The 26,798-nt window shown below is 51.0% G+C and overlaps 1 protein-coding gene across 27 annotated transcripts in view; it reads left to right on the top strand.

The window, feature by feature from the left end:
- Positions 1–26,798, top strand: part of NRXN2 (neurexin 2) — a 115,516-nt gene that overhangs the window by 29,810 nt on the left and 58,908 nt on the right. For 10 of the 27 annotated variants that reach the window (XM_074401648.1, XM_074401639.1, XM_074401642.1 and 7 more), the window contains 5 exons: positions 1,415–1,486; positions 5,892–6,193; positions 14,949–14,993; positions 24,302–24,463; positions 25,219–25,657. In XM_074401648.1, the coding sequence (XP_074257749.1) occupies positions 1,415–1,486; positions 5,892–6,193; positions 14,949–14,993; positions 24,302–24,463; positions 25,219–25,657 (1,020 nt within the window). The remainder of the gene's footprint in view (positions 1–1,414; positions 1,487–5,891; positions 6,194–14,948; positions 14,994–24,301; positions 24,464–25,218; positions 25,658–26,798) is intronic. The other 17 variants (XM_039470731.2, XM_039470728.2, XM_039470721.2 and 14 more) reach the window with 7 other exon arrangements.

Raw genomic sequence — 26,798 nt, 5'->3', positions numbered from 1 at the left:
ACAGAGTGGGGTCCTTAGCCTGTAGGTAGGACCAAGATTGGGCTGCAGGAGAAACTTGCATAGATATGAAATTTGGGATGGATTTAGGTCTGGGAGATAGAGGCCTTGGAGTCTTGCAGGGATGTGAAATTATGGCAAGAAGTGTGGGGAAAGAGGAAGTCCCAATTGGGGAGTTATAAGTAGGAGCCCTGGCTGGTTCACTCATGTCCTTCTTATCTCTCAGTGCCTGGTTCTGTGGGTGCTGGCTGTGGCTCCCCTTTGTCATACGTGAAGGTCCTCCCAGAGGATCTCAGCAAGCCCCCCCTGGAAAGTTTCCACAGCTCAAATATTATTCTAGTTCAAGTTTGAGGATTTACAATTAAGGTTGCAGTAAGAGCCCATATAGGGATTTTCCCCCTTCATCACTGAGTTTTCTCGTCCTGAAGCCATCCTGTGGATCTGGCAGTAGGGCTGGGTGTCTGGAAGCCAGGTGCTGAGTGTATAGGTTCACTGGCAGGGAGAGAGTTGGGCTGAAGAGTTCAAGCTGGCCTAGAACCCAGACATGGTAACATGTACCTGCCAGGGCCTTTGGACTGGAGGCCTAGGTGCTGCTGATGAGTGGGGTGGTGAGGAGTGAGAAATAACTCTTGAGAAAGGGCTTGCCCACATCCAGGCTGAGCTGCAGGCGGGATCTCCCTTGACGTGCACAGCCCTTTTGTAGGCACAATGGTGGGATGAAGAACAGACAGGAATTAGAGGAAGCCCTTGGAAATTTCTGGGAAGCTCCAGGGTCTAACTGTCAAAGGAGTGGACAGGGGAGAGCTTCCGAGCACTCACTGTGGTGAATGAAGCAGGTGTAGATAGCCTCAAGGTGTAGTGAGAGCCTCAAGGACAGTAAAGAACAGAAGAGCTTGGGTGTAAATCTGGAGAAGTTTCTGGAGGAGGGGCACCTGTGTCAGGCTTTTGAATGAGTTGGGGAGGGTGAGCTCGATCCAGCAGAAAGGGTGCGAGCAAAGATGCAGAGTGGTGGGGAGAATGTGCCTCATGGAGGAGGCCAGGAGAAGGAGTGAGAAGTTGGAAGGGAGTGCTGGGGGCCTTCAGTGCTAAGGGGTAGCCTATTTGCCTGCTGTGGGGAAGAGGGGATCCTGCACTAGCAGTGAGGCCTCTGCTCCTCTGCTCAGTTTCCCCACCCCAGGCAAAGAGTGGAAGTCAGTGATCATGAGTCTGATGGGGTCTGTGGGGCTGATCATCCTTAGTTTGTCAAGTGGCTCCTTCCCTAGAGGTCTTGAAGGCAACGGGGTCCCCAGAAAAGCCTCTCCTTCCCTATACCTGCAAGCAGCACCTCCACTCTAGAGAGGGGCCTTCATCCCCTCAAGGCTGGGGAGGGACTGGCTGAGTAGCCCCTGTGCCTGACTCCCCAATTCTGCTTCTCCAGTAGGGTCCTTACTGTTCTCCGAGGGGGGGGCCGGGAGAGGAGGAGCCGGCGATGTGCACCAGCCAACAAAAGGTCAGTGACCCTGATGGTCCCCAGAGAGTTCAGCCCTCACCCTGCCACAGGCTAACTGTGCTTCCTGGGTGGAAGCCAAGTCAACACAGGTACATCCCCTTGTCCTCTCTGAGGCCTGTGGGAACTGATGGGCCTGCTCCCCGAGTGCCAGTCCAAAGGCCCTATTAGCTGCCCTGGTGTGAAGGGCCACAAACCTCCCATTTCTTTTGCAAAACCCAGTTGTTCTGATGCCCTCTTTCTAGAACACAGGTATCTTTTTTTTGTGGCAGTTGTTCAGTCTGACCCCTAGGAATTATCTGTTTCTTTGGTAAGGCAACCAGGAAGCAGGGCAATACCCATGTAACCATCAAATTCTGGAAGCCTGCTAGGTGCCCAGTCCAGGGAGAGTCTGGTTGGGAGTTGTGGTCAGCAAGGGGCCTTTAAGCCCACTTTATGGCTGTAGCTCCTTTTTCTGTATTGAGGCCTCCTCCCTTAAAATAATCTCTTTCCTATGAAGTTTACAAGCCATTATAACAAGTCCTCAAGGAAATCCAGTGGGTGCCAAGCACTGGGGCTATGGAGTCCCATTTCCATTCTTTAGTCTAATCTTCTGTTTGCCTAGATTTCTGCTATCCTTGTCCCTTCCCCAATGACGTGGTATGTCTCTTTCATCTGACTCTGAGAAGGCAGTCAGGCCATCCACACTGGAAGTCTCCTTGAACACCCCAGGCGAACCTGAACACTTATGGTGTTTCCACACTTCCATTAGAAGGCTGATCACACTGTATTGTCACTGTCACTTTACCTGTTTGCTTCCCCAACTAGACCAAGCTCCTTGAGGCCAGGGATTGGATATTTCTGTTCCTGCACCCTCAGTGCTTTACACAGCTCTTGGCACATAAGTAGCCATGTGGTCAGCAAATTTATTTTAAATGAGCCAATGGGCTCCGTTCCCAAGAGGCTGATTGATGTTTTAACAAATAACTACAATAAAGTGTGGTCCATGCAAAGTATATGAAAAGTGCACACTCTTTTCAGAAGAGTTAATTTGTTCATTGAGGTCAGGCACTGTGGCTCATGCCTATAATCCCAGCACTTTGAGAAGCCAAGGTGGGAGGATCACTTGAGGCCAGGAGTTCAAGACTAGTCTGGGCAACATGGTGAGACTCCATCTCTACCAAAAAAAAAAAAAAAAAAAAAACCCTTGAGAAAGACAGAAAGACAGGGAAAGAGGCAGCACACTCGCAGAAAGTTACCAACTGGCATGAGTCATTTGTTTGTGGGGTGCTTTACGGTTGAGGAAGCTGGACCCTGCCTTTCTCTTTCTGAGATGCCCACAGCAGCCTGTGCAGTTCCTGATTCTCAGCTCCATTTTCCAGAGGGGGAAGCTGGGACTTAGAGCCCAGCTTTGTGACCAGCCAAGGTCACAGAGCTGGTGGTGGAGCCAGTACTAGCGCCCAGGTCTTCTTTCTCACATCGCATTTCCTCTCCAGGGAGCAGTACAAGATGTTACTAGGCAGTAAGTGCCAAGCGAGCAGAACAGACAGCTGTAGCGCTCCAGAGTAGGGAGGGCGGAGAGGGGCGCTGGAGACCTTCCCAGAGGAGGTCTGGGAGCTGGGCCTGGAAAGGAGGCAGCTGCTCAGTCCCTCATGCACGATACTCAGAAATGCAGGACCACAACTAGCCTCCAGCCACATACATCTTCACTGGGGACACTTGTAGGGCTACAGACTACCCAACTGTGGGAGGAAAGGAGCATCAGCTATTACCCCCATTCCTGGGTCTGGAGCAATTACGGGGCGGTAACTGTGCAAGCACTGCTGGGAGTTGTAGTTCCCAGTCTCTCCAACACGGCAAGATGGGGGAGAGCGCCCCCTGGTGCTTCAGGGCTTATTCAGCCCAGATCTGGGTTGTGCTCTTCTGAGCCTCTCGGTGGCCCGCATAGGCTCACCCCAGTAGAATCCCTCCACTGACTTGAAGTCCTGCCCAGACCTCCCTGATTCAGGTTTCTCCTCACAATCTTTGGGTTTTCTTTCCACGTTTGCTCATCTCTTTTCCGTCCCTCTCCTCAAAGGCTTTCAGGCTCTTTGGCTGCTTCTTGGGCCTCTTGGCGTCTCTGGGCCCACCCAGGACTCTGGTGGCAAAGGGACTGGAGCCCGTGGAGGCGCAGGCTCCGGAGTAGCTAGCATTGCCACCCACCCTAAGGAGACCAGAGGTAGAGCTGAGGAGTCGAGGAATGGCCTCGTTTCTCGAGTTGGCCTTGGCAGCCACAGTCCAGCCCCAGATTCACCTCTCTTCTTTTTGCTGCCCTCTTTTGTTCTGTCCTAATCACTTTTTCACATGGTCGCCTTATTCTCTTTTTTTCTGTTTGACTCTCTCTTTAATGATATTTTCTTTGACTGCAGTGAAGGTGAGGGATTGGAAGGAGTGGCTTCTGGGAGGGAAGAGCACATGTGGCAAAACCAAGGTCAAACACATTCCTTTTTCTGGTCCTTGAGCCCCCTGGTTCTCCCAGTGCCTGGGCAGCAGGCTTGGTTGCTATGGAGACACAAGGCCTCGGAAAACCTTCGCTTCTGTTCCCTAGAGGTCCCTATTCCCTTTCCTTGCTGGCCCTCTTCCCATCTCCTGTCCCTGTCCCTGCAGGGCTTGCTCCTTTTCTTTATCCAGATAGCTGCACTCATCCCCTCTTGCTCCCTCACAGCCCTGAGCCATCTTCATTTCTTGTCTGTCTCTGTGATGGGTCACCTTTCTCCTGCTCTGCCCTGCCTCCCACCTCCTTGCCACTCTTCCCTGCCTTTCCCTCTTGTCTGCTGGGGTCCTCACTTTTGCTTTCTTGCCCTCTCCACTGGTACCCTAAGTAGACAGAGGAAGGGATTCAGACTGTCCCGATGTTGCCCAGGCCCCCACCAGCCTTGCTGCCCTGTGGCCTCAGGAAACCGGGCCTTGCCAGCTGCAGTGAGTACTGTGCCAGGCTCTGGGGCAGCAGCTGGTGCCTTGGCATCCGGAGGTAGTGAGGACAGAGGCTGCGGGCAGCCTGCCCGGAGAGAGAGAAGCAGGCTGTGTGTGGAGGGGAGGGGATCTGCAGAATCTGCACTTGGAGACCCCCCCACCCCACTGCCTCAACACATAGCACTGCTACTGAGCCCTGCCCCCAAGGGGAAGGCAAATGGCTCCTGGTGGCCCTGCATGCCCCCTGGCATTGTGCCTGTTCTTGCCTGGGCCTTGGGAATTCTGCATTTAGATAGTTTGGTCTCTTCATAAAGACCCTCATGGCCAGTCTTGTATGCCCTGCACCTGTCCTGTGAGGTAGGCAGGGCCAGCTGTGTGTCACTGCTTAGTGGCCAGAAGTGAGCCACTGGTAGAACCCAGGTCTTCTGATTTGTTTCTGCTTGCACTCTGGTTTGTGCCAGTGTTGGACAGACACCCCAACTTCCTGGTACTACTGAGTCATTGTCTTCTCACTTGTCACCAACTTACAGAATGCTGACAATTCCTCAGGCTCTCTCCGTAGTTTTTGCTTCTGCTTAAAAAGTGCCAGTGGAAGGGCTGTGTGCCAGGTGCTCATGGACATACATGAATGCACACAGATACGTGCATGCACAAAGCCCAGGCCTGCCCTTGCCCTGTCACTCTCTGGGCACACACAGGTCACATCCAGGCACTCTGTGCTCTCCACCTTGGGCCTGTCTGCGCTGTCCTTGGGTTGGAGTAGGGAGCTGGGGGTGGAGATGATAGCTGGCCTGGTGGCCACCCATGTGAGTTCTGCTTGGTGGCTTGTTGCTCTCTAGTGTGTATCCCTGTCACCTTCATTGCCTTCCTGTGTGTCTTCCTGATCCTTCCCCCCCATCACCCCACCTCCCATTCTCCTCATCTGTGCCCTGATGCACAACAGGCCTATTGGTCCATCCCATATGGTGAGGCTGAAACTGTCTCCAGGCACTGAGATTGGGCATCACTAGAGAAGGGGCAGGAAGGGAGGTGGGCTGTGAGTACGAGACCCTTGTGGACCCTGCCATAGGGGAGGAGCTCCCAGGGAGAAGTAAGGCAGAGCCTCTTATGTCCCTTCCATATCCCTTTGTTAAGGGGAGTGGCCGATGGCAAGGTTGGTGGGGAGGAGATGGTGAGCACCCTCCACTCTGCTGGGTCCTTTGGCAGAGTAATTGTCAACTGTCAGTATGGGAGCCTCTTAGCAGCCTCCTGGTTTGGAAATGGACATGGGGGACATTGACTTTGACTGCAGAGACGGCAGGGTCCCGAGAGGATGGTTGACAGGCTGAGGGAGGGAAAGGGGCCTAAAGCTACAGGTTGGGACCTCTGGGCTCCTGGTGCCCAGGACCAGTGCCTGGGCTGCTGGAGGGGAGAAGGAAGCGCTGGCGTACCCTACCCCACTCAGCATTTTCCTCTTTCCCCACACTATGGCATCCAGGCAAGGAGGAGTTTGTGGCGACCTTCAAAGGCAATGAGTTCTTCTGCTACGACCTGTCACACAACCCTATCCAGAGCAGCACTGACGAGATTACGCTGGCCTTCCGCACCCTGCAGCGCAACGGCCTGATGCTGCACACAGGCAAGTCGGCCGACTACGTCAACCTGTCCCTCAAGTCTGGGGCTGTCTGGCTGGTCATCAACCTAGGCTCAGGTGCCTTCGAGGCCCTTGTGGAACCCGTCAATGGCAAGTTCAACGACAACGCCTGGCATGACGTCCGGGTCACCCGAAACCTGCGCCAGGTAGGGGGAGTGAGAGGAAGGCCAGGGATTAGCTATACCTGGGGCAGAATGGGGATTGGGAGAGGGGGCTGCTGGGAGTTTGTGGTGGAGGGATCAGGGCTGGACAGTGAGGTGAATTCTTGAGAAGAACAGGGCTTGGGGCTGCGAAGGTCCCAACATAAGGCTGCAGTGGTTGGCAGGCTTCAGGGACCAGGGAGCTAAGCTAGAAGGAGGCTCCAGAGCTGCTCCTGGGCAGGAACCTGAAGGCAGGGGAAGGACTGGGTTCGGATTGTTGGGAGCAGCTGGAATCTCAAGGGTTGGGGCTGAGAAATCAGGGACTTAGCAGAAGGGCAATTCAGAAGATGGGAGGAGTGAGCCAGTGCCTGAATGGGTGTGCCTGGGTGCCAGGGGGTGAGGAGGGGGTCCTGTGGAGTGAGCAAGCTTTGGCCTGATAGATGAAGGTGTACCAACACTAGGGCAGCAAGGCACAAAGGCAAGCCTGAGTTATGTGTGGGGGCAGGATGTGTTTTGCCCCCAGCCAAGGTTTTTTTAGGGCAGAGGCAGGGATGGAGCCAGTGAGGTGGTGGCACAGCAGGTGGGTGACAGAGAGCAGGACCAGAGAGGAAGCTTGGCCCTTTGTCTCCTCTGGGCAGGACACGCCCTTCTTTTCTTTCCCTTTCTTTCAAAGGAGCCAGGCCCTCCCAACATCCATGGCTTGCTTTCTGCCTCCCCCTGGCTCCTAGGCAAGCCCATACAGATGCTCAGAGACCTTCCTTTGTTGGCTCCTGCAGACAAGACAGAACTCTTCTCTGCAGGGTCCCCTCAGCTCCTGTTCCCAGATGCCCCCACTGGACAGGTCCTCTTAGGAATAGTCCTCTTCACCTTTCCCAAGGCCTAGGGTGGCTACTGTAGGTGAAGCTGTCTCTGACCAGTCTCTTTCTAGTTATCTTCTCTGAACTTCCTGGTTCTAGCAGTATGGTGGCTAACCTTCCTTGTCTCTCCTCCTGTCATCCTCCTTCTCCTCCCCTTCCTCCCACTGAAAGGCTCGTCAGCAGGTTCAGGATCTTGGCTGAGCTTGCTCTTCTTACCTGTTCTGATTTTACACCATCAATGATGATCTGGTGGGGATGCCTCCTCATTAATACCACTCCTCCTTCCCGGGAGAACGCAGTGACTAATCCTGCTGCTCTTCCTCAGGCCTGCTGCTACCTGTTGCAGCCAGGCTCCTACTAACATGCCTATTCTTAGCGGCCCACGTGTTTCAAAGAGTGACATGTTTGGTGGAGTCACTTCTCAATGCAGTGCTCCTCTTCTTGTCAAATCATCCCTTTACCCAATCAGAGGGCTGTCCCGAGTTGTCATTACTGAGCACACCTGAGTGTGTCATGTGCATTTGTGACAGTTTCAGGTGTCACACACATTTTATTGGGGGGGGTGTATGGAAGAGTTGCCTTTGGTGCTTCCTACTCACTTTGCTCTCCCTAGGACCAGTGCTGTCACCTGAAACTGACTTTAGCAAGGTGCTCCAAGTTCAGAGTCCCTATCCATGCATCATATGACCAAAAAATATATGATGGATCCATAGTGGAAACAGAGGGGAAAAAAAAGACATGGTCCCTGCCCTTCTAGGACTTCAGCTCTTGAGGAGACAGGATGAGTCTGTTACAAGTGAATAGAGCAAGGCCATGCCAGTGCCAAGTGAGCATCAGAAACCTTAAACACCCTAGAACTCGAGTGATACCCAAGATGAGGGAGAGGTCTGTGGCTGGAGGAGGTGGGAAAGCCACACAGAGGAGACACCCAGCCTCAGCAGTGCTGAGTGTAAACAATGACCCTCAGCTCTTCTTCCTGAGGTTCCCGGAGTCGAGAGTCCAATCTGGTAACTGATGGAAATCAATTCCCCTGATTGTTCTACCAGAAGGCTCAGAGCAGAGGCAGGTCATGTTGACACTAAAGCAGATCCTGAGGCTCACAGAGGTGTCTACTTAAAGACTTTGATTGAGCACTCTTTTTATAAAGGGCTTCTGGGGGAATTTGTTGACTCCAGTCCACACCCATAAATGTGAGGTGTAGGAGCTGCAGACAAGCAGCCCTCTTTTGGTCATCATGGCAACTAGGGGAAGGTCAGCCTCAGAGCCATGCTTTGGCTGCACTGCCCTCGCTTAAGGCCTGGACTTAAGGCCAAGTTCATCCTCACCAGGCCCTTCACGGGCCTGATTTTCATGGCCTCAAAGAGGAATTTATTGGATCTTATGTCCCTAGACCACTGTTTTCCAATCACTCAATCGTGTTGTGGTCCCAAGGAGACATTTGGCAACATCTGGAGATGTTTTGGGTTGTTATAACTTGGGGATACCACCATCATCCCATCAGTAGAGGCCAGGGCGATGCTAAACACCCTGCAGTTCACAGGACAACCCTCATAATAAAGAATTATCTGACCTCAAGTGTCAGTAGTGCCAATATAGAGAAGTCCTACTCAACCACATTTTCTTTCTTTCTCTTTTTTTTGAGTTGGAGTCTCACTTTGTTGTCCAGGCTCGAGTATAATGACACCATCTTGGCTCACTTCAACCTCCGTCTCCTGGGTTCAAGTGATTTTTCTGCCTCAGCCACCCGAGTAGCTGGGATTAGGCGCCTGCCACCACGCCCGGCTAATTTTTGTATTTTTAGTAGAGATGGGGTTTCACCATGTTGGCCAGGCTGGTCTCGAACTCCTGACCTCAAACGATTCTCCCACTTTGGCCTCCCAAAGTGTTGGGATTACAGCCATGAACCACCGCGTCTGGCCTCAACCAAGTTTCTGTGGTGTCTGGATGATATCCTGGGATTGGGACAACACTTATGTGATAAGAAGGTGTGATGATGGCTGGAGTGGTTTGAATCAATATTCTGTCTCCTCCAGGTTTTGAGCCAGGAGCAAGGACAGGGAGAAATGACATTTGTCTTCAGCCTTACAGGATAGACTGCCAGGATCTGAGAACAATGTGGCTTCCAGGTTATTTTTCTCATTTGATTAGAATGGCTAGGGAGATGGCCTTCTGGGGAGGACCTGCTCGAGAACCAGCACTGAGGGGTCTCCATTTCCTTTGCTTCTGCAGCCATGGGAGTGGGTCAAAGGCCAGCTCCAAAGACCAGAAGGAGGCAGAATTTCCCCTTCTTTTTCCCTGGACTTGGTAATTATCCCTGGAATCATCTAGAGGCTCTCAGACCATAGCAGTTAGGACCAGGGGCAACTGATGAGACAGTATTTTGCTCTCTCTTCTCTTGCCTTTTCAAATCCAGCCCTCGAGGTCATTGTGACCGGAGGTGTCTCTTGGAGGATCTTGGCAGGAATGATTACCTCTGAGGATTCCCCGAGATCTATTTTAAGTCCTGGGCCCACTCTCCTCCCATACCCAGTATGCTTCCCAACTGCCTCCCACCATTATGTAAGCAGTGTGCAAACCCATTTCCTCATTAGCCAGCACCAAATTTGGAAGACAAGCTGGCTATCAAAATATCACATGGTGCTTCCTCCTGCCCAGCTTGGATAACTCCTCTCCTTGGTGCAGAGGCTTTCAGGAGCTCCTCCAGGTCCCAAAAATGGAGTCCCCAAGGATGGAGTCCTTCAAAGATGGAGTCCTTCAAAGATGTAGTCCCCAAGGATGGAGTCCCTCAAAGATGTGGTCCTCAAGGATGGAGTCCCTCAAAGATGTGGTCCCCAAGGATGGAGTCCCCAAGGATTCAGTCCCCAAGGATGGAGTCTGCCAAGGATGGAGTCCCCAAGAATGGAGTCCCCCAAGAATGGAGTCCCCAAGGATGGAGTCCCCAGTAATGGAGTCCCCCAAGGACAGAGTCCCCTAAAGATGCAGTCCCTAAGGATGGACTCTGCCAAGGATAGAATACCCAAAGATGGAATCCCCAATAATGGAGTTCCCAAGGTTGGAGTCCACCAAGGATGCAGCCCTCAAGGATGGAGTCCACAGGCATTCAGTCATCAAGGATGGAGTCCACCAAGGATGCCATCCTCAAGGATGGTCTCCAAGAGTGTAGCCCCCACAAGGATGGAGTCCCCAAGCATGCAGTCCCCAAGGATGGGGTCACTAAGAGTGGAGGCCCCTAGGATTCTAGAGATGCATTCCCTAGGAATGCATTCTCCTAAGGATGGAGTCCCCAGGGGTGGAGTCCATCAGGCAATTAGGTTCCTTTCCTCTCCTTCCTGCCCAGGCCTCTCTCCCTCTCTGGCATGGCATACACACTGTCTCAGGGCCCAGCTGTGCTGTTCTCCATACCCATCCATGCCAACTTTCCTAGCTCTTTCCTTTGTTTTCACAGTTCTCCTACGGACACCACTCATTTGCCCTCCTTTCTGCCTGGTGAAATCCTAGATCTGGGGTTTGAGTCAGAAAGACCACATTCAAATCCCAGCTCTGCCAATAGTTTGAGTGCCTTTAGGCAAGTTATACAACTTCTGTGAGCTTCAGCTCCTCATCAGCAAAGTGAGAATGAGCCTTTTGATGACTAACTGGGGTATTGCCTTAAAACACTCAACACAGTGCCTGGCATGAATTAGTTGTGTTTTTTTCCATCCTTCAGACCCAGCTTAAATGCCACCGTCTTCATAAAGCCTTCCTTGATCCATTCCTTCAGCCAGCCTCCCTTCTTGGCTATGTTCTTTGAGCCCTTGGAAATGTGTGTATTTGAGCCTTGTCATCACATTCTGCCTGTGTTGTCAATATTTGTATTCATTCCTTATCTGTACTTCTAGGTGGTAAGCAAATTGGTGGCTTAATACCAGCAAATATTGAGTGTTTGTAGTTGTTTTTCTAGTAGTTTTTTTCTTATCTATTTCGTCTCTTTCTTGAAGGCAATTGGTAAGCTTTTGGACATGAGGACCCATGTCCAAAAGTAGCAGATCTAACTACTTCATATGAGCACTGAACTACTTCTTGTCCTCTTGGAAAAAAACCCTCCAATTCACTTTTTTACTTTTTTTTTTTTTTGAGACGGAGTCTCACTTTGTCTCCCAGGCTGGAGTGCAGTGGTGTGATCTTGGCTTACTGCAACCTCTGCCTCCAAGGTTTAGGTGATTCTCCTGCCTCAGCCTCCTGAGTAGCTGGAATTATAGGCTCCTGCCACCATGCCCAGCTAATTTTTGTATTTTGAGTAGGGACAGCGTTTCACCATGTTGGCCAGGCTGGTCTCAAACTGCTGACCTCAAGTTCAAGTGATCTGTTCACCTCAGCCTCCCAAAGTGCTGGGATTACAGGCCTGAGCCACCGTACCTGACCCTAATTCACTTTACAAGACCAGAACACCTCTCCTGGTCCCTCCTCTAAATTTCCTCAGGACTCTATCTTTCTGTCACAGCACTTCTCAGATTGCACTGTAACATCTTTCCCCACTAGCCCCTGGCTTCAAGGATCTCACTGCTCTTTACTATCTCACCTACTTTTTATGACAACTCTGTGAGGTGGAGAGTTGTCATCAGTAAAATTATTTCCATTTTACTGATGAGAAAAATAAGACGCAGAAGGTTAAAGAACTTGCTCAAGGTTATCCAGTTAGGAAGTGGTGGAATTGGAAGTCTGACTTCAAAGCCACTCTGTTCCTCTGCCTCCAAGTAAGGGCCTGGTTGTTGTCATTGGTGCAAAGTGCAAAAGAGGCTAGAGTTTGTCTTGTGCCTCTGTCATTCTTGGAAGTTCTCAAATGTTGAAACCATTTCAATGTTCAATGTTCTGCTTGTATCTCTGAAAAATGGTTCCCTCTTACATGCAAGTGGAGTGGGTTCCTCATCTCTTTGTCCTGAGCTTCTCATGCTCAAGCTCCACAGATTGTCTTCACTCCCGATTTTTGTGATTTGGGTAAATATTCCCTCTCTTGGCTTTCTTGAGGGGGCTGGAGCTACACTAAGATTTCAAGGCAGAGATGGGTTATAGTTTTGTCCCAAGGCTCTCCTTTCTGCCTCGTGAGATCCTAGAGCTGGCGTTTGAGTCAGAAAGACTTGGTAAAAATGACCACTTGATATGATGCCTGACTTCTGCCCTCTGTGACTTTGATGCCCTTCTCATTCATCACTTGTTGTCATTCTTGTGCTCCCAGGCTCTAGGAGCTCTCTAGCTGTTTCTATGAGTGGGATAAAGCTTTCATTGCTCATCTATTAGTCTGAAGCCTCAGCTCTCCAGATCCTGGCCATTGGGAAGACCTGGGCTACTTTGTACCCTTTCCCTGTGATGTGTCCCAGGCCACCAGGAATGGGTTCCAGTGGAAGCTCCATTCTAGTATTTCACAACAATTGGCCTTATAAGCATGGTCTTCATTGGACTGGGTCTGGATCCTTAATCCCTAGGTCTAGAGGGGCCCCTTCTCATCTACTCCAACCCCGCTATTTTTCAGAGGAAGCCTGGATCTCTTGACAAATTAGTGGAAGGCCCAAGGCTTTGAACTCACATCTCTTTTTTTCTCACTCCTGATTCTTAATTTGCTGTTCTACTTGTTAAAAATGGAATCTTCTTCATAAAGTTGAAAACTTTTAAATCTTATTTTATTCTCCACAACCAGTTCTAACTCAAAGAGTAGTAGCTGGATTTTTACCTCCAATGCCTTTTTCTTCCTGCCTTGTTTGACTAGTGCAGTGATACCTGACAGCACTTAACTTTTTGGGCCTGATTGTTTAGCTGCCCTGAAGCTAATTGTTCCTTGTTCTGACTAGCTGGCCTCTTCATTTCATGACAGTCCTACCAGCCTCTAGTACTAATCCTCTTATCACACGCTGTCCCCTGGCTCCCATCGCTGCACCTGCAATTAGACTCTTCCCTTGCTATGTAAACTGCTTCTGCATCACTAATAATTAATATTGGTTATTCAGCACGTCTTCTGGCTGCTAAATATTGAATTCTGTTATTTTTAATTATATGAGGCCCTTATTCATTATCTTACTGAATTAGTCCTGTGCCCACTGGTTATAACAACTCTCTAACTAACGGATCTGTCCCTAGAATACCTCTCTTCACAATCACACTCTCGGGGGTGCAGTTTAGTATTTAACAGGCATCAAGCAATAATGTCCCTCCATCTCTAATACTCTTAAGTAAAGCTGCCTCAGTGCCTCTGACATCTCCTCCCCAAAGACAGGGGTAATTTAGAAGGTGGTTGTTGCTGCTGTCTTTGGCAGTGAGAAGAGAAAATGAACTTAGAACTACATGGGAGTGGGGACACAAGAGATTGGGATAGAAAGAGTGGGCTTATAGCCTAGGGAAAAGTCGGGGATTTTAGAGGTAGGTGGGCATCCATGTTCCTTTTTTTGGGCATGGGGGAGTTAATTTCTGGCACTGGCTATGGGGAGCAGAGACTCAGGGGTTTCTGGGTGTACGTGAGCGGAGGCTGTGCTGCTGTGATGACCTTACCAATTCTAGAGATTTGTAGGGGTGGTGGTGGTGAGCACTTGATTTTGAGAGGGACCGCAGCCCAGAGAATAAGAGAATGGGGTTGCAATGATTGAAGAGCCTGGGGAACTTTTGGGGAAAGTTCTAAATGTCAAGGTGGACAGATGGGAGGAGTCAGCTATGGGTGGGAGATGGGGAGGAGAGGGAGGAAGATTTGGAATAATTCAATATAATGTGTGAGCCCTCTGCCAGTCCGTAGAGGGAAAGGTTTCCTTTCCCCTGTTCTGGTGGTGACTCACTCTCTCTTCCCTTCTCAAGGATGAGAAGCAAAAAAAAAAAAAAAAAAAAAAAAGAGAGAGAGGAGCTGCCCCTTTTCTCAGTGACTCCCTGGATCATTTGCATATTCTCCATCCCCAGGAAAAGCAGGCATCCGTGGCCCCTCCTATGCTCCTTGGGAACCTCTTCCTTTTGCCTCCAAATGAAATTGCCTCTCATTCTTGCCAGTCCTTTGATTCTCCAGGGGTGATGCCCACTCTTCCCAGCCTGGTAGCCAGCTGGCCCATCACCAACTGGTTAATCCATTAACCCGGCATGGCCACTGGTCAGCCAGTTGGCCAGCACTGACTCGTTCTTCAGCCAGTTCTCTGGAAAGCCATCTGGTTGATCAGTTAGCCAACAAACCCATAAGTCCATGGCTCCAACCAATAGCCCATTCCTTCTCACAGCCCTTGTTCCCTCCCTTCCTTCCCCTCAACTTGCTAACATTTCAGCTGATAGGACTTACTAATACTGCATAATTGGGTCTGCTTCTTAATCCCCTGCCTTCCCTCTCTCACCGTCTGTTGGAAAACCCCGTTGGCGACTCTGTGTGTGTTACTAACACGCTTATAACCCAGGGGACCAAGTGATGGGCAGGGACAGGTGGGGCAAGGTATGAGTGAAAAACCGAACTAACCTTTCTGTCTCATCTGCGGAATGTCGGCCATCTTTAAGTCTTTGCTTTCTTGGTCCAGTTGTTTTGTTGTTTTCTTCTTTACTAACCAAGGTCTCTAACTGTTCCCCTTCTCTGCAGACGGCTCTTCTTCCGGGAGGGGATGGCGGGGGAGGAGGAATCCAGAGGAGGGGTGGGGGAGGTATGGGAAGAAGAAGGGACTTAATTTTTGTGTGTGTTTTATTTCTCCGCCCCGTTATAATTTAATTTTCTTTAAACAAATACTTTCGCTGAACCTAAGGTGGGAGGGTTGGAACAAACAACCAAATATATATGGATATATATTTTTCCTCCTTCCTTGAGTTTCACAGTTGGTCATTTTATTTTTCTTTTCTTTTCGTTCTGTTCTTTTGTTGTTGTGTTTGTTGTTTTTTTTTTGACACCCCCCTCCTCCCCCTCCCCCCCATCTCCGGTGAAGCACGCAGGGATTGGACACGCTATGGTAAACAAACTGCATTATCTGGTAGATATCACTCTAATTGTCTTACCGTTTGGTTTGCCGTGGGTTTTTTTAACTGTTCGATTCTCCCTCTTTTGTTTCCTCTCCCTGTTTGGTTTTTGGTTGTTTTGCTCTTCCAATTGTTTTTTGCGTCCTGGACAATCTTTAGATTTTGCTTCTCTTTTAGTTTCCCTCTTTCCCTTTTCTTTTTTTTTTGGTCCAAACTGAAATCCAAAAGACAAATGGAAATCGAGGAATTTGGCTTGTCCCTGCTGTAATCCCTAACTCCTGAATTCAGACTCCTGGCCAGAGAGACCTGGGGGCAGGCCCCATGTTCATCGGCTCTGGTTAGACCAGCCCCGATGCCAGGCTGCTTATTTCTGTTGCTTTATTTTGTTCTTTTCCCTCCCCTCCCTTGTTTTTTCCTTTGATTTAGTTTCTTGGTCTCCTGAAAATCCATGGAAAACACCATCCCATGACATGCTATGCTCTGCTCACTGTCGCTCCCTGGACAGGGCCCCTCAAGTTGGGGGAGGGGGATGAGGGTGAGACCTCCAGTGGCAGCCAGCCAGGTGGGTTCCCAGGGGTTGGGGGGCATGGCCCTGGGAGATGCAGAGCTGCCTGGGATCAGTCCAGACCTCATGCAAATCACCGGTTCATAGTAGTTTGGGGGCTGCCCAGTGCTGGCTGCTCCGGGAAAGGTGCCATCCCCTCCTGCACTTCTCAGCTTGAGGGTTCCTGGTTCCATGTCCCCCACATTTTGCATGGCATGAATGGTCTTTTCCCCCTACCAGGGATAGCGTCCAGCTCCCCTCAACTGCTCCACTGTTCTGACTAACACTGTGTTTCACACTGTCTTCCTTCCCCTCACCCCCTGTCCTCTCTGCCCGCTGCCTGCCCCGCATGGCCTCTGACAGGGGCTGGTTTCCTTCCCTTTTGAGGGGAGTGAGAGGAAGAGGCCTGGAGGGGTGAGAAGGGGCAGCATTGGTTGTCCTTGTCACCAAGCTCCTCTGTTTGGGTTGGGCTTAGTCCTGGTGAGTGTTGGTGTGGGTGTCTGTGTAAATGCAGCTGGTGTGTGTTGGTGTGTGGGTGTGACTGTGTGTAAATGTTGGCGTGACATTTCGGGGTGTTAGTGGGAAGCTGTACTGTGTGTGTACGAGGCCCTGCTGGTGACTCTCCATGTGTGAGATGGTGTGAGCTGGGGGCTGCCTGACTGTGTGGGTTTTGAGCCTGGCAAGGACTCTGTGTGGAGGTGGACTATGGGGACTGGCCCTTCAGTCTCAGTGCCATGGCAGGTAGGAACAGGGAAGGAGCTGGGGCTGGCTCTTTGCTCCTTGCGTCACCTCAGAGTGTGTGCCTGCAGGCCCTGCTGCGTGCTATCCCCTGGGATTCCCTTGTGCCTGCCCAGCCCTGGCTCTGCAGCAGCAGCCGGTTAGTCATCACCTATTAATAATGCAGAGTGATTGAGCACCAAGCTGGGGACCCTGCAGATGGACGTGTCTGCTCTCGTGGGGCTGGTGCTACTTGGGGCAGCTGCCTGGCCTGCCCAGGCTCCTAGGTTCACAAGGCTGGCTGGTGAGGAGGGAAGCGTAACAGTTGGGGCTCCCAATTTGAGTGGTTCCCCCACTTCTCTAAGAGGCTGTGCCTCTCGGGCCACATCTGGCTTTTTCTGACACTTCTGCAGGTCCATGTTTTCTTGCACTCACATAGACTACATAAACTAGTGCCCATGCCCAAAGCCATTCCAGCCCTCCCCAATTTAAGACCTCAGGTAGCCACTCCCAGTGGTCCTGGTGTTCCAAAGGGTCATACAGTGCCAGTCTTCTTGTTTCTTCAGCTTCTGCTTCTCGGAGTTAGCAGCTACCTGTCCAGCTCAGGCCAGGCCATTGAGTACCTGTCAGGGGCTGGCCACTTTCTTTACAGTACTTCTCTGGATAGCCAACCTATGACTTTGGGGACAGAAGAGAGGCAAGATCAAGCCATGTGGTACACCCCAAGCCTCTGGGGAGTACCATCCTAGAATTAGGACCCAGCAGACTTTCCATCTAGCCTCAAATTGGTTAAAAATTGACAATGTGGGCTGAGGCTTTTAAAGCTCGGTTTCCTTATCTACCAAATGGGCTAACCGAGGTAATATACTTGCATTGCCTATTACATGCATTCAGAGTGAAGATCAAGTAGAGTAATAGAAGTGAAAACATTTGTACTCTGTAAAGGAAATTGTAATGTTATTAAGCTTTATAAAATGTTAACTGATTATCTCCGTGTTTCCAGGGCAAGGATGTTTTATAAAGAAATAATTCTCTTCCATAGCAAACTCTGGAGAATATAGCATACCTGGCTCACTGGAGATCCTATTACCATCTCTTCTTAAGAATCCATCCCTGGACACGATGGCTCATGCCTGTAATCCCAGCACTTTGGGAGGCTGAGGCAGGTGGATCACAAGGTCAGGACTTCAAGGCCAGCCTGGCCAAGATGCTGAAACCCTGTCTCTATTAAAAATACAAAAATTAGGCAGGCATCGTGGTGGGTACCTGTAATCCTAGCTACCCTGGAGGCTGAGGCAGGGAATTGCTTGAACCTGGGAGGCAGAGGTTGCAGTGAGCTGAGATCGCGCCACTGCACTCCAGCCTGGGGGACAGAGCAAGACTCAAACAAACAAACAACAACAACAAAAAGAATCTGTTCCAAAATAGTTGTATGAAAGCTCAGAATGCTTCAGGAATTGGGCTGGAGAAGAAGAGGAAAGATGAATGACTTAAGTTGGTTAAGAAGCAAACAACCAGCTGGGCACAGTTGTCTGTAATCCCAGCACTTTAGGAGGCTGTGGTGGGCAGTTTACAAGGTCAAGAGATTGAGACCATCCTGGCCAACATGGTGAAACTCCACCTCTACTAAAAATACAAAAAATTAGCTAGACATGGTGGTACATGTCTGTAATCCCAGCTACTTGGGGCTAAGGTAGGAGACTCACTTGAACCTGGGAGGCAGAGGTTGCCGTGAGCTGAAATCATGTCACTGCACTCCAGCCTGGCAACAGAGTGAGACTCCATCTCAAAAAAAAAAAAAAAAAAAAAAAAAAAAAAAAAAGAAGCAAGCTAGGCACCTGTAGTCCTAGCTACCCAAGGCTGAGGTAGAATTGCTTGAGCCCAGGAGTTTAAGACTAGCCTGGGTGACATAGCAAGACCTCCCTCTTTTTTTTTGGAGACAGAGTCTTACTCTGTTGCCTAGGCTGGAGGGAAGTGGCGTGATCTCAGCTCATTGCAACCTCCGCTTCCCGGGTTCAGGCGATTCTCCTGCTCAGCCTCCTGAATAGTTTGGGACCACAGGTGTACGCCACCACACTCGGCTAATTTTTTGTATTTTTAGTAGAGACAGGGTTTCACTATGTTGCTCAGGCTAGTCTCAAACTCCTGAGCTGAGGCAGTCTGCCCACCTTGGCTTCCCAAAGTGTTAGGACTACAGGCATGAGCCATTGTGCCCCGGCAAGACCCTGTCTCTAAAACACACACACACACACACACACACACACACACACACACCCCCCAAACAAAAAGAAACAAATAATACTGTCTCACTTCAGCCCTGGAAAGGAAAGTATCTGCTAAATTCTGAGTCTCTAAAGTCTGCACTTACCTGCATGAGCAATACTGACCGATGACCAGTTCTGGTTGCCTTTTGGTGGCCTCATAGACCTTTATAAACCTGTACTAGGAATCAGCTCTTTCAGGCCAAGACCAAAGTCAGAGGCCTTGTAACAGAGTTCAGTGTGTTCTGATTTCCAAGGCATCCCCAAGACAGGTTTTGTTTAGTTTTTGATTTATTTTTGCTAACTCACTTGTATGTACTCTTTTTTTTTTTTTTTTTTTTTTTTTTTTTTTTTTTTTGAGATGGAGTTTCGCTCTTGTTACCCAGGCTGGAGTGCAATGGCGCGATCTCGGCTCACCGCAACCTCCGCCTCCTGGGTTCAAGCAATTCTCCTGCCTCAGCCTCCTGAGTAGCTGGGATTACAGGCATGTGCCACCATGCCCAGCTAATTTTTTTGTATCTTTAGTAGAGACGGGGTTTCACCATATTGACCAGGATGGTCTCGATCTCTCGACCTCGTGATCCACCCGCCTCGGCCTCCCAAAGTGCTGGGATTACAAGCTTGAGCCACCGCGCCCGGCCGATTGTATGTACTCTTTTCATGTTGTTTGAGCACTTCTTCTTGGGGGAGAGGGTGGATATGTAGCAAAAAGGCCAACCTTGAGAAGGTTGAGAAGTTTGGATTAGGTGTGATCAGGCTGATGGAGTTTGCTTGTATAAATAATGATAGTTCTTTATACACACACTGGGAGTCTTTGAATAGCTGTCCCCTTTCAAATATCATTTAAATTCGATGAATGTCTGGACTGCAGGTAGCAGGGAGAGATTGTTCCCAGTTAACAGATGGGGGAAGCTGAAGCCCAGAGAAAGCTCCTTGCCTAGGATCACATAGCCAGATGAGGAATTTCACTTCAGTTTTCTTATAGGGTGCTCAAAGTAAGCCTGGAAGAAATGGGAGTGACAGAAGTTGTTAGACTCCTCTTACAGATGAAAGTCAGAGAGGTAAAATGGGATTGTTCTGGAAAAGGGCAAAGGCTGAATGAGAGCCCAGGATTTCTTTTTTTTTTTTTTTTTTCCTTCTTTTTTCTTTTTTTGAGACACAGTCTCACTCTGTTGCCCAGGTTGTAGTGCAGTGGCACAATCTCAGCTCACTGCAACCTCCACCTCCCTGGTTCAAGCAATTCCCCTGCCTCAGCCTCCTGAGTAGCTGGGATTGCAGACACACGCCACCATGCCTGGCTAATTTTTTTGTATTTTTAGTAGAGACGGGGTTTCACCATGTTGGCCAGACTGGTCTCGAACTCCTGACCTCAGGCAGTTTGCCTGCCTTGGCCTCCCAAACTACTGGGATTATAGGCGTGAGCCACCATGCCTGGCTGAGAGCCCAGGATTTCTGATCTGATATCTTTCCTCTCTATTCCCAAACTATCAAATCCCGACCTCAGGATCCACAGCAGGGCTATGCCTGCCAGTTCAGTCTGTCTTCGTGGTATATCTTTTCAACTTGAGTCTCTGGTTAGCTTCTGCTCTCACAATGAACAGGTAGCTAACCCAAACCTTTAGCAGGACTTGTAGTACCTCACTCAGCCTGGAGACCCTTTCTTCCCCTTTGTCTTTGTCCCTTATTTCCACCCACTCAATCCTAAGGGGATGTCTGGACCTTTCTCCTAGACTAGTTGCTCTTAACCACCTTTGGCTCATGGATCCCTTTGAAAATTTGATGACAGCAATGGACTCTCACAGGAAAAGAGAAGCCCACGGAGGCAGTTTTACACACAATATCAAGGGGCTTGGAATCTCCCTAGCCCAGCTACCTTGCTCACAAGTTGAACATACCCGCCCTCAGTCTTGTTCTTGCCAGAATAAGTCCCCCTCCCAAGGAGGTCGGTGACCCTGTGATCATCACAGGTGACTGGGAAAGGCTCCGGAAGATGGCAGAAGAATACTTCCCCTCTTCCTCAGCCTTTCTTTCTAAGGCATGGTGGGCATGGAGTCCCTACCAGTGTGGAGTTACCTATGGCCAGGACCTAGTTTCATATCCTGCACAGCCTGCCATAGGGGAAGTGTGTGGAGCAGAAAGAGAAGGGGGTCAGCAGGAAGGACTGAGAGCCTACCCAAGTCATAGGCTGCCCCTTGTGGCCACCTCCAGCCAGCCTCTCTGCTCCTGGGGAGGACAGTGGGGGCTGGGCAGTGGGCTTCTGCTGCCTCTGCATTCTCTCCCCTCTCCTCTGGCTGGACACAGGTCTTCCAGGGCAGAAGCTCTGGCTCATTCCCCTTGGCCAGCTCAGTACCCACTCAGCCTGCTTGTCTGTGTTGAGTGGGTCAGCATGGGTTGGGTGCAGATACTCTGCTGTGTCTCAGTGATGCTGTTTGGAAGGAGACAGCTGGAATGTCCCACTGCCCTGGGTAGGATGTGATGTGTACTCAGGTGTGTCTGGGGGTTGGTGATCGGTGGCGAATGGGTGGTGGAATGAGTGCTGGGTCACCTGCTGTTGAGGAATGTAGAGTCAAATGTCCCTTCTCTTTCTTTTTCAATCCATAAGTGTCTCTGTCCTAGTGGTCACTCCTCTCTCTTCCCTCTATCACTGGAAGGAAACTGTCCCTACCTGGCATCCCACAGCTCTGTCGCCTCCATCTCTGCTCCTCCCAGTGCCCCTGCCCTGCATGCCTTCTTACCTGGCTGCTTTTCTCTGGCCTGTTCTGCTGGGCCTGGCCCCATCCTGCTCCTCTAACCTGCATGTGTCCAGCTGCAGTGGCTGTTCTGTGTTGCATGGCCCCCTCCCTTCCCTCCTCCCCCGCTGGCCCCACCCCTTCCAGAAGATGCTTTGGGGGGGTTGGGGGGCAGGGGCATCATGAACCCCCGGGGTGGAGGGGGACCGGGGGAATTATTCCCCTGTTTCCTGCTTTTACTAACGAACCTGCCATTTTTGTGTCTGGACTTTGATTTGTCTGAGGGAACAGTCGGGTTTTACTAATCTAAGTCATCTCCCTCCTTGCCTTCCCCAGAGACCTTCCTTCATTCCCTCTGCCCTTCGCTTCCTTTCTACCCAGAACCTATCCCCACTTTCTCCTTCTACACCCCACCTCCAGCTGATCACCTTCCTCAGGGCATTTCTTTATGTTGTCCCTCCTCTTACTGCCCCAGCCCCAGCCTCACCCCTGGGCCATAAGAGGGTAATTAAGGCAGCCCTTTTCCCAGTAGGAAAAAGCACAGGGGGGCAAGGTGAGATTGTGCCCAGCCAGGAGGGAAACTGAGGAGGGTATTTCCTCTTCTCTACCCCACACTGTCAGGCCCTTCTAAGTCTGAGAGGGAAAAGGGAGGCTGACCTTAGCAAATGGAGTGGGATGGAGAGAGCCCGTAGGGTGAGGGAGATGGCCAGTGGCTGGTGCCCTGGCTTCTGAGGCCAGGGAGAGAGGGAGGGAGGGAGGACACAGCTGGGGGGCTAGATGGGTTGGAGGCCAAAAGAGGAGATTCTCTTCGTGGGGAGCTTTGGGACCAGAAGAGCCCTTTCCCTGCACTGAAGCAGGAGGGCACTTGAGTTTCTGTCACTAAAGTCACAGACTCCCTGGTTGTTAGGTTTATAGATGGAGATGCAGATAGTGTGGCCCTGGGTCATAGGGGGTCTTTAAATGACTGTGTGCTGAATCCCCTGGATTATGTTCAGATTAGTGGGGTTACAGGGACATTTCAGGCTGGTGTCTGCCCCTCAGAAGCTGACCAGTTGGGGTGACCAGATTTAGGCACAGGAAGTAATTAGCAGCCCAATTCCTGGTCTTCCAGTGCAGCATCAGGCAGAGTGGAGGTGGAGGGCTGGATGGAACTGAATTTGCCCCAGGGAGGCCCATTCACCCTGTGACCCACTCCTATCTTATCCCTGCCCTTTCATTCCAGTCCCTTCTTCCCTTTCTCCAGCCCCTCTCTGCCAGGTCTAATCTCGTTTGCATGTTTTTGTGACTAATACTTTGACCCTTCCCTTTTCTACCCAGACCCCTACTTCCTAGCCTTAGGGTGGGGTGGAGGGAAGAAGAAATAAACAATAATGACCAGTCCTCCCCTCAAATAAGACTCATAAGGTTTCAGACTGCCCCTTTCCACAAAGACACCCCCTTACTTTCTGCTCTTGAACCTAGTTACCCCAGCACAAGGTTTGATGGTTCCCAGGAGGTAGAGAGTGGGGCTCAGCTCTACCCCATTCACTGCAAGGCTCCAGCCAGGCACAAGGGGGACTCAGGGTCCTAGGAGAGCAGGAAGCTCCCTTTCCCCAGTTCTGCTCATGTCCCTTTGGAGTTCCTCCCCCTCACTCACTGAGACCATGGACCCCGGGAGACCAGTCACTGCAAGATGGCTGGTGGCATGTGCACATGGACTGGTGTGGGTGGGGACGGCATAGGATGTGACTGGAAGACCCCAATCTCTAGACTGCTCCTGAAAGAGGGTGCTGAGGCACTCTTGGGGAATGGGAAATGGGGTGAGCTGTGGCCTGTGGAAGCACAGTGTTGGGCTAACCCTGAACCAGCTTCCCATTGACCCTGCAGAGCTCTGCCCTCTTTCCCAGCTGACCCTCCCAAACCACTGTCTTCCTAGAGTAGAGGCTCATAGTCTCATAACCCTTGGCCCTTCTCGCACAATCTTTCTGGGTGTTTTGAACCCTCGTGGGCTGCTTGTAGAGTGAGATTTTTTGAAGTCTAGGTGGGCATTTGCCCAGGGGCACTGGGAGGGTCGGAGAGTTTCCTGTCCTTGTCACGCCCCACCCCACCTAAGATCACTTCTGCATTCTTCAGGCCACTGCTGAGCCCCCCTGCCTCCTGGAACCTCAAGTACTCTCCCATTCCTGCTTATCCTGCTTTCTTACTGAACTTTCAGCCCAGGGGCAAGGTATTTATGAGGTTAGCCCTATCCCCTTCTGTTCCCTAAGCTGGCCCTGACTCCCTGGAGTAACTCTGGTGGTGTCAGTAAGTAAGGCAATTAGACAGGAAGAAGGATGAGTGGGCTGATGTAGCTAAAGGGCTTCCTTCTCTTGTGACCTGAATATAAGGGAGTGGCGAACAGAGAGACTCAGGAGAGGGCTAGGAGAAGTGCAGACTTGGAGACTGCACAGCAAGGGTAGAAATCAGCCCCAGTAGGCAACCCCGGAAAGTTCCAAGACTTCCCAGGAATATCTGAGTTCCTGGCCCTCACACTGCTGTCTTCTATCTCCCTACTGGTTCCAGAATGAATGATTTCCCAGCACACCCAGCAGAGCGGGCTGCAGGTGAGTCTAAGCCATCAAGATCCAGGGAATAGTATTCTCTGGCACACTTTTGAAAGAAGTTCTGGAGTCACATGTGTGTCCAGAGAGTCCCTTCAGGAGAAGAAAAGTGAGGATGCCATTTGCACCTATCCTGTGCCCCGGAATGGGGGCTCTGTCCTGGAGCCCCCAATTCTTGTGCAGAGTGCCTTCCAGGAACTACTTCTTGGGGTACCTCATGGGGAGCTCTCCAGGTACCCTTCGGCTCCTGCCTGCTGAGCTGAGGGCCAGAGGGCAAGTCTTAGCCCACTCTGAAACCATCAAATCTTGTGCTGCTTCCTTTTCCTCATTCCTTCTCTTCCCCCACTGTTCCTCCTCCAAGACAAGCAGACATAAAAATGGGGGTCCCCCTCCCCCACTGCCCTCTGGCCCCCTTTTGCCCAGCCATAGCTCTTCCTAGGGATTTAATGTTGGTTGTCTCCTGTCTTTCTCCCTCCCCCCTGGGCTGGGCAGGTGACCATCTCAGTGGACGGGATCCTGACCACCACAGGCTACACACAGGAGGATTACACCATGCTGGGCTCTGATGACTTCTTCTACATCGGGGGCAGCCCCAACACAGCTGACCTGCCGGGCTCGCCCGTCAGCAACAACTTCATGGGCTGCCTCAAGGATGTGAGTAGGGCTAGGGAGGGGCTGTGGGCTGTTCAGGAGCCCTTTGGCTCCTGTCTTCAGTGTGACTTAGTCTGACCTGGCCAGGTGCCTGGTCCTCTCTTCCTTCCAAGTCCATGGTGGAAGACATCCCCTCTTTAAAACCTAAGGCCCATTGACTCCATCAAGAGGTTTCTCCCCTCTCATTTCCTTGAGCCTTGGAAACATCATCCTCATAGAGGACCCTCACAGGCAGCTGTGGTACAGAGGAAAGGATGCTGGGTGTGACGATTAAAGATCTCTGTTTGAGTCCCAGCTCTTCCAGTCACTGGTTCTGGGACTGTGGTCAAGTCACTTGCCTGTCTGATGCTTAGTTTCCTCCTCTGGAGATGGGTGGTCAGTGCCTACTTCCTAAAGTTGTGAGGGGCACATGAGAGTGTAAGTGAACATACTTCATCAAGTAGAAAATGGCTACCACACGTCAGTGGCCTTGTCGTTATGATGAACTGCAATTTAGTGGGCACTGAGCGCCCACAGGGCAAGCCACCATGCTCATGCCTGGCCAGAAGACAGGACAGAGGATGTGGCAAGGGAGGTGCTTGTTCACAGCCTCTGCGCCTGAAGCTGTAGAACAGAGGCCTAAGCTGAGTGGTCTGGTGGAACTGAGCAGGGCTACCAGGGGTGGGTGGCTGAGTCCCCTGGTGCTTGCTGCTGGGTGGGAGTGGCCAGGCCCTAAGCTGCTTTTGATTCTTTATCCTTGACCCCACTCCTCCCTGTAGGTGGTCTATAAGAACAATGACTTCAAACTGGAACTATCTCGCCTGGCAAAGGAAGGGGACCCCAAGATGAAGCTGCAGGGGGACTTGTCATTCCGCTGTGAGGATGTGGCTGCCCTGGACCCCGTGACCTTTGAGAGTCCCGAGGCCTTTGTGGCACTGCCCCGCTGGAGTGCTAAACGCACTGGCTCCATCTCCCTAGACTTCCGCACCACTGAGCCCAATGGGCTGCTGCTCTTTAGCCAGGGCCGGCGGGCTGGGGGTGGAGCTGGCAGCCACAGCTCTGCTCAACGGGCCGACTACTTTGCCATGGAGCTGTTGGATGGTCATCTCTATCTTCTGCTGGACATGGGATCTGGGGGCATCAAGCTGAGGGCATCCAGCCGCAAGGTCAATGATGGCGAGTGGTGTCACGTGGACTTCCAGAGGGATGGGCGGAAAGGTCAGGAGGCCTCTGGACCCTCCCCCTTCCCTGGGCCATCCCTTTCCATCTGCCCTGACACCCTCTCCATCTCTCTTCAGCTGGTCTCTTCACCATTTCTTGTACTCCTCCCTGCTGCTTCTCCGACACCCCTCCTCGCGTCTTCCCAATTGTCCTTTCTGTCATGGCACATTGGCAGAAAGAGCACAGCATTTGGCATCAGTCAGACCTCAGCTCCCCTGCTTGCTTCATGTGAGACTCTGTTTCCTTATCTGCCACAGGAATAATCCCACAAGGGCCCTCGAGAGGAGAAAATAAGAGCACATCTGTAGAAGCATGAGCACAGTGCCCAACACAGAGCAGATACCCCATTCTCCTTTAAGAATATATTTTCCCAGCCATGCGTCCCTTCTGTCTAGAGCCATTCAACCTAAAGAAAAAATTAACTCACTAGGCCGGGCGCTGTGGCTCACGCCTGTAATCCTAGGACCTTTGGGAGACTGAGGTGGGTGGATCATTTGAGGTCAGGAGTTCAAGACCAGCCTGGCCAACATGGTGAAACCACGCCTCTACTAAAAATACAAAAATTAGCAGGGCATGGTGGTACACTCCTGTAGTCCCAGCTACTTGGGAGGCTGAGGCAGGAGAATCGCTTGAACCCGAGAGGCAGAGGTTGCAGTGAGCCAAGATCTCGCCATTGCACTCCAGCCTGGGTAACAGAGCAAGACTCTGTGTCAAAAAAAGAAAAAGAGAAAAGAAAACTCACTCAACAGTTACTGAGCACCCACTGTGTGCCAGATGCTGTCCAAGGTTCTGAAGATAGGGAAAGCAGGGGAACTAAAGAGACGATCTTCACTGTCACAGAGCTGCTGGTGTGGGGTGGGAGAGCATGGAGTAAAAAGACAGTAAACAGCCCTGCATTCCTACCTAGTAGTGAGGGCTGTAGAACCATAAAGTGTCAGGGCAGAGTGCTGGGGTCGGGCAGATGCCTGTTCTTGAGCCTTCTGTCACTTATAGCCACTCTCTCCTTCACCCTTCATTCAGTCTTTCACATGCTCTTCTTTTCTGTCTGCTATTTCTCTCTTCTTTACTCTTCTCCATCTTGTTGAACATGAGAGAATTGTCCAAGACAGGGAAATTGATATAGATGAGAACTGACACA

This window comes from Saimiri boliviensis, chromosome 6 (genome assembly GCF_048565385.1).
Source record: "Saimiri boliviensis isolate mSaiBol1 chromosome 6, mSaiBol1.pri, whole genome shotgun sequence".
NCBI classification, from domain to species: domain Eukaryota; kingdom Metazoa; phylum Chordata; class Mammalia; order Primates; family Cebidae; genus Saimiri; species Saimiri boliviensis.
This window is presented reverse-complemented; position numbering and strand designations above follow the sequence as displayed.